Source organism: Eurytemora carolleeae, unplaced genomic scaffold, assembly GCF_000591075.1.
Source record: "Eurytemora carolleeae unplaced genomic scaffold, Eaff_2.0 scaffold2704, whole genome shotgun sequence".
Taxonomy (NCBI): Eukaryota; Metazoa; Arthropoda; class Copepoda; order Calanoida; family Temoridae; genus Eurytemora; species Eurytemora carolleeae.
Genome location: NW_019398671.1, coordinates 1 through 7,830, shown reverse-complemented (window position 1 = coordinate 7,830; position 7,830 = coordinate 1). Strand labels below are relative to the sequence as shown.

At 31.5% G+C, this 7,830-nt stretch overlaps 1 protein-coding gene across 1 annotated transcript; it reads right to left on the bottom strand.

The window, feature by feature from the left end:
• Positions 1–1,475: 1,475 nt before the first annotated feature.
• On the bottom strand, positions 1,476–6,223 carry LOC111717580 (calmodulin-3; the record flags this gene model as incomplete). Its single annotated transcript, XM_023493079.1, has 6 exons — positions 6,169–6,223; positions 4,740–4,843; positions 3,971–4,013; positions 3,857–3,915; positions 2,563–2,632; positions 1,476–1,526 (listed from the first exon to the last, which is right to left on the bottom strand). Coding segments are annotated over exons 1-6 (372 nt in total), but the record flags the coding sequence as incomplete, so codon positions are not given.
• Between the last annotated feature and the right edge of the window lie 1,607 nt (positions 6,224–7,830).

The window sequence follows — 7,830 nt, the reverse complement described above, 5'->3', positions numbered from 1 at the left end:
AACTATGTAAACTATTCGATCATGTACACACTTCCATATTACAAGTGTTAATAAATTATTTATGTAGTTTTCTGAAGTGGACTCATCAGATAATCCCTCTTCATACGTGGTGTAAGCTTCAAGGGATGCAAAATAGAGATGGAAACGTTTCTTAAAAATATCTATATATATCTACACTGAAGGCAATATTGATTAAAGCTTTTATAATGAAACTGTTTAGTTAAGGGCAAAAGTGAGATTTTAAAGTATTTTTTTTATACGATAATTACAAGTAAATGGAGTACATGCGGGATTTCAAGTGATTGTGACCCTCTATTTATACAGTGGCATGTCCAATGTACATTTGAAACCTTCATTTCTCCATGGTTTCTGAAGCAAGAAATGCGCGAGTCACTTTTGTAGATTAACCACAAATAAAAAAAATCATCAGTTTTCAAAATGGGAAACACGGATTTTTAATGCAATACTTGATCAGACAAAGCTTTGAAGGGTATTGTTGTGAATCAGAAATATGCTGCTACAGTCTTCCATAATTCGGAAAATAATTGGATTTTTTTTAATGCGCCAATTAAAAAAAATCCGACAACACCTTCAAATGATTTAAAATGGCCGACTTTCAGAGTAACAGTTAAAAGCTAAAATTATATACAGGAAATGGGGTGCCAACCTGAAAGTCTAGTGATAAATATTTTGCTAGATAATTCTATACAAAAATTACAGCGGCCCTTTAAATAAAAGATTCTGAAACCACAGAATCTGTCATTTATACAAGGTAAAAAATCCAGATGTTGTTAATTTTGTTTATGATCTATTTTAAACAATTTTTTTAAAGAACTTTTAGCCTAAATAATTAGAACTCAAAGAAGTAAAAAAAGGTGAAATTGTAATGTTTTGTTATATAAAGTTATGTAATGTAATATAATTCATCTTAATTAGATTTGTTATTAATATTTTTAAAATTCGGTGATGGTGATGGACAAACCTCTGTAGAGAAAAAAGTAGATGCTAGTTCCACATTTATTGAAAATATATTTCGGTCTAGGTTGACCCTCGTCATTTCTAACGATATAATAACCATCAAAATCGTTGTTAAAAACCACAAGAAAAAAAAACAAACAAAAAAGATTATTTAAACAAAATTTAAAATGGGCTGTCAAATATACAAAGGGGAAACGAACTCAGATCATAAGATGGAAAAAAGATAATTTNAATTGCTGTAGATTGGAATTATATGGGGTTGTAAAAGTTTTTTTTGAATTTGTTGAATAAATTTTTATTTTTACCAGCTGAAATTAAAAGTTTGATCTTAAATTCAAAACCGTAAAAAAAAGTATTAATTTTTAAATTAAATCGTTTATTTTATGTGTTCCAGGGCCCACAAGCAAGTAGAGATTATAAATGTGGAGAATAGGGATTTGAATGGAAATTAGAAAATATCTTTATTTAGAGTTTTTGTGTGTTAATTAAAATTCTACCTCAGTCAGTTCATCGGAGGATATAAACCCATCTCCGTTTTTATCAAAAACCTAAAAACTTACATTAAAGTTAGACCACGAGGTGGTTTTTTGATATTGATCTAAAAAGCATTATTAATGGTTTCCTTCTGCTTTAATTTAGCAAAATTTGATTTTTCATTTACCACCTGACATATGTAAAATTTGTCATTAAATTAGGTTGCACAATATTTGTCAAATTTGTTAAGCTGTGATCTGTCAAACATTCTCATATACGATACTTAGATGCACTTTAAGCTTTTTGCTTGAACGATATTGTTCTTTTATTTACAAATTTTGATTTTGACACTTACAGGGTTACCCGTAAAGAAGACGACTGTATAGATATTGATGATTTTTTAACCCTTCAAACTTTTTTTGCTTAAACAAGATTTGCGAAACCAAAAAATATGTTTGAGAACGAAGATTAATCTAAACCATTTATTTGTATTTCTTAATTTTTGGGTGGATACGTTTTCAGAATTGTTTTTTTAATTATCAAATAACGAGGACAAAAAATGTAAACAAAATTCTACAGTAACTAATTAGCTGTTTAGTAACAGGTTAAGAAAATAAAAAATCAACTCTTATCATCGAAAATAAGTAATCTTATTCAATTATTAGTTTCTATAATCTCTCTTTAATCACAAAAACCTTCAGCAGATTTTCTGGAATTTTATTAAAAAACGACATTTGAAGAATTTGAAGAGATCTGCGAACAAATTCATAGAAAATAAGAAATACAATATAATGATGAAAAAGGAAATAATTAATTCTAACTTCGATTTATTGACGAAAATTCTTTTGAGAAATACGTTTCTAAACATCTAATTTGTTTACTATAGAATTTATATTTTTCGTCGTCGTTATTTAACAATTTAAAAAAAACCGATTCTGAAAACATATCCACCTAAATTCATGATTTTGAATGTCGACTTTGCGCTCAAACTCAGTAATTATACATCGTGGAAACGTTTTATATGTCTCAAATGAATCCTGAAGTATTTGTCCACAACACTGAATACGATCAGTTTAACTACCTGACCGGTCTGTCCCTTTAACATCTAACCTGAAATGCATCTTTGAATTCTTCAGTTTTTTCTCGAACTTTCTCCAATTCAGATCTTTTTGCCATTATTCTAAATCATTAAAGGGACTGTACAGGAAAAATGAAAGGGGGTATAGGATGAAACCTGAGAATCTCAGGCGTTGAACGATACATATAAGACATCTATATGATGTTCCTGTCTCGAGAAATGGATATAATACTGTGCCAAAATTATACGAAAATTCATATATATTCAACAAAAGTAGTAGGTTTAAGCAGATCATATTCAGCAAATACGCAACCAATCTGAAAAAAAGACTATAATCTAACAAAAAACCTGAGAATCTCAGGTTTTCTCCTTTTATAATTTTTTAATTTTTATTTTGCATTTATAATAGATATAATTGATAATATTATAACATATAGTCCGTATAGTCCGTATTACGTCACCAGAACTTCAACCAATAGCAGTGCAGTTTACTGGTAACGTGATTTCCGTCTGTATCACGATACTGCACTGCCATTGGCTAAAGATCTGGTGACGTAATACGGACTCGAGCTAGTGGATTTCCAAAACACTTTACGATCGAGCACGAACATGAACAAGATTGAACCCCCCTCTATTTTCTTATTGTGAATTGTGATACAAATCTATAACATTTGATATGGTTTGAAAAGCCATTAAGCTATACTTCAATATACTGCAAAAAATGGCAAATTTGCAAAAATCCAAATATTTAATGCAATATCTAGTTATAACGAAAAAGTGCACCAAAAAAAAATTGCGAAAATTGTAACAAATTATAAATTTTTGAAGAGCTTTTGACCCAGCAAATTTAAATGTACAAACACATTTACAAAATTTTTGAAACCTCTAAATATTCAAAAAAAAACCGAAGACGTGCAAATTCCCTTCAGAGGCGTCTCTGAAAAATTTCTTTGAAAAAATTGTGCAATTAGTTTTCTTTTGTTATAGGCTTACCAAAGAGCTATAAATTGTTGAAATTGCAATAACTGGAAGTAAGTCTAAATATAGACTTAGTCTGGTATAGGTAAAATAAAGCATGTGATAGTGATGGGCATGTGATAGTTTGAAAAGTCAGAAAGTTAGAAAACATAACATTTGAACAATTTAGAGACTTCTTCTCAAAAAAATTTCTTAAGCGGCCAAGCCTTATTTGACATAAATAAGAGGTTTTTATTTTGGCGGACCCCCCCCGCCTCTACTACCCAACTGTGCTCCCCCCCAGTATATTTATGGTTAAAGAGGCGTCAGTCTGAACTCTGAATAGGGTTAAACAAGGTTTTTTATTACCTTAAAAACTCATCAAACGTTACGTAGCCTGTTCCATCTCCGTCAAAAGACAGAATAATCTTAAAATTAATAAAAAATTTAATTAAAGTTTTTCTGAAAATTTTTCTCGCTTACCTCTCTTACTTCTTCATCTGAGGGTTCCTGATCAATCCCTCCACTTCATGAAAAATTAACAATCTTTAAGTCTTAAATAGATAGGGGACGTAGGTAGGTAGGTTTGGGTAATTTTCACTCAAACAACTTCGTGTGCGTTTTATTAACGATGAAAATGAAATGAAAATAAAACGATTGTGATAAAACAATCGGATTTGAAAACCGAAATAAAAGTTATTTCTAAAAAATTAACCGATCGTTTCCAAAAGAGAAAACAATCGTCTTCCCAAGAAAACCGTATGCAGGATCAAGTTCAATGGTGTTATCAGCGTTGTCTGAACAAGTATGAATTGGAAATCAATGTTTATGAAAACTAACTATTTTCAATCGTGTCTTCTCTACATAATAACATGCCCATATCTTCTGCAGGGAGACAATAAGAAATGAAACCATTTTAAACGTAGAAAAACGATAATTTCTTCCACATTATAGATCAAACAAAGATTTCGAGGGTACCTTTGTGAATCGGAAATTGTTATCTTTCCATGAAGGTGCGCTTAACATTACGCAAAGAATTCCGCTAAATAACAAGAAGATGAAATCGATTCATGCATTTATTCCAGCTCTATGACGTTCAAATATTTATATTTTCCTTCCAATAGCTCAGAGAAAATTGGAGTAAAATTACATTCTACCTAACGCCAAAAATATCCTATTTCAAACTTATATGAATAAACATAAAATAGATGGCACGGAGAAACCTTCAACTTAAACAAATTGTATTTCTTTCCTAAATCTCCTGATCAGCTGATCCATCTCCGCCATGTTTAATTTCCCGGATTTATCCTCGTCGATTAGATTAAATGCACGTTTAAACTGCTTCCAGTCTTCCTCCTTCAAATACAGTCTGTGAGTAGATTTAAGAAACAGAGAGACATACAGTGATAACCAGAAAACTCTGGAATAGGAAGTCAACTTTAGCAGACCCATTTTACTTAATAAGTGATTAAACAACTTACTGGTAAAGCTATTTGCTTTGTATCACCATCAAATGGGATCAAGTACAAAAGGAAGAATTCCAAAAGGTAGAATTCCCAAAGGTAGAATTCCAAAAGGTAGAATTCAAAAAGGTAGAATTTCAAAAGGCAGAATGATCAAAAGGTAGAAATAACAAAATGTTGAATTACAAAAGGTAGGATTTTCCAATTTTAATGTTACATTATGTTAGGATGGGTTAGGACAATTTATGGGCCGAGCACTGCGGCCTCCTTAGTGTTGAATGATGTTTATTTTCTCACCTTCTTTTGGGTTAGGGTTGGTTAATAAAATTTCTGGGCTGAGCGTGAAACAGTCAGCACATATCATCAATGAACATTTAGAGGCTGCAGCACTCGGCCCCCTAACAAATTCTAGGAGACAGCACTCAGTCTCCTAGCCCATACTAGCAGGCAGCGCACGGCCCCTTAGCCCATCCTAGCAGGCACTGCTCGGCCCCCTAGCCCATCCTAGCAGGCAGCGCTCGGCTCAGAAATTTTCTTAACCTAACTTAGTAGTAGTCGACGCTTTGTAGCAATCATTGTTTTGTAGGTGACCAAATGCTGAATTCAAACGAGGAATGCAGTTTTGAGAATATTAAAAAAAGAATTTCGCAGATTTTCCTCCAAAAATTGTAAAATTTTCTTGCTTCTCAAAAATTGGAAAATTCTACCTTGTGGATGTTTCACCGTACGTAATTCTAACTTTCGACCGTTCTTCATTTTATATGTTTTATCTTTTGAATGTTCTACCTATTGATCGTTCTATCTTTTGTAATTCTACCTTTTGTAATTTTATTTTTCAACCTTTTGTACTCGAGCCATTAAAAGCACTTTAAAATTGCTTAAATGTCGTCTTCCTACTTTTTTCTGGTTATCACTGTAGTTAAACTACAGGGTGTCCCACGAAACAATTCTACTTCATTTACAGGGTTCATCCTTTCTCGCCATTTATGAATTCTGAGGCCGTATTTAAAGAATTTGAACCGCGTTGCAGTGAAAGCAAAATACCGGTTCCAATTGAGCGCAGTCTCAAACTTCGGAAGACTTTTTCAAATTTCCAGCTGAATTAAACCGCGTCTCATGTTTGAGTCGGGTCTAGACGCGGTTTATAATCTTTAGACACTTGATTAGGTTCATTTTTTTAATTAAATCATTGTTTAGATTAAAAACTGAAGAATTTACCTCTATGTAGAAATCATAGTTAGATTTTACAAATTTTTCTGTCATTTTTAAACTAAGATCTAAGAAAACGAAAAATCTCTTTTTTACGTTTAGAATTTAGATGAAATCGTAGATAAGTTAGAAAAGACAGAACAAATGATAACGCTCATGAACGTCCCCAATACCCAAAGAGAAGAAAATATATTAGAGTGGAATTTAAACGATCCCTCGGTATGAATTTTGTCAGTCCCTTTCAGCCTGAAAGGGAGTTCAAAGGGTACAAATCATGTAAATGTTCACAAATTATATGCAGTTGAGTACATTAATACAGTATGTTCCCTGGACTATGCGTTTCAATTTCGAATATAATAATTTGGTTTTCTCTGAATATTAGTTTTATATTTTCTATAAAATGATGTTCCAGGGCCCAAAAGGTTATATAGCGCAAATATGTGAAGTACACCTGCAGTATGGAAACAGTACAACAAAATGGCCGTTTTACACTTTTTTCTAGTAAATTCCNAAATGGCATGGTCAAGGGCTTTTCAAAAATGTATAATTTGTCATTTTTTGGACAAATTTTTTTTTGCAAACATTTTTACTATATAACTGGATTTTGCGATAAAAATTTCAATTTTTGCAAATTTGCAATTTTTTTGCAGATTCTAAAAGTGGAGCACAAGAGCTTTCCAATGATGTATCATTTGTCATATTTGGACATCAAACATGGGATTTAGAGGGGGGGGGTCAACTTGACCCCCCCAGCATATCCTGGTTTTCAAGTACCCCATCAGAGATAGGGTTAAAATAGCCGACTTTCAGAGTAACAGTTAAAAGCTAAAATTATTAACAGGAAATGGGGTGCCAACCTAAAAGTCTAGTGATAAATATTTTGCTACAGTGAAACCTTAATAAAGAATACATCGAAAGAGTTCATCAAATGTTGTATTCTTGACTTTCTGATAATTGAATGTTGCAGATATTTACTTTTTTTATTAAATGATTATATGTAACTCTTTAAAACTGTTCCCGCATATTCATGGCTATTTATTTATTTGCACAAATACTGAAATTTACGTAATATAATATAAAACTCATTAAAAATTGTCAAGACGACATTTGATAAATTCTTCCGATGTATTCGTTATTAAGGATTTCACTGTAGATAATTCTATAAAAGATTACAGCGGCCCTTTTAAATAAAAGATTCTGTCAAGTACAAACAAGGTAAAAAATCCAGTTTTCAAAAACTGATGTTGTTTATTTTGTTAATAATCCATTTCAAAACAATTCTTTTTCAAGAACTTTTAACCTAAATAATTAGAACTAATTAGAAGTAAAAAGAGGTAAAATTGTAATGTTTTGTTAAAGATAATGTTGTGTAATGTAATATGATTTATATTAATCAGATTTGTTATTTTGAAAAGTCGGTGATGGTGATGGACAAAACCTTTGTAGAGAAAAAAAGTAGATGTTAGTTCCACATTTTATTGAAAATATATTTCGGTGTAGGTTGACCCTCGTCAGTTCTAACAATTTAATAACCATCAAAATCGATGTTAATAACCACAAGAAAATAAACAAACACAAAAGATTATTTAAACAAAATTTAAAATGGGCTGTCAAATATACAAAGGGGAAACGAACTCAGATCATGAGATGGAAAAAAGATAATTTCCAAAT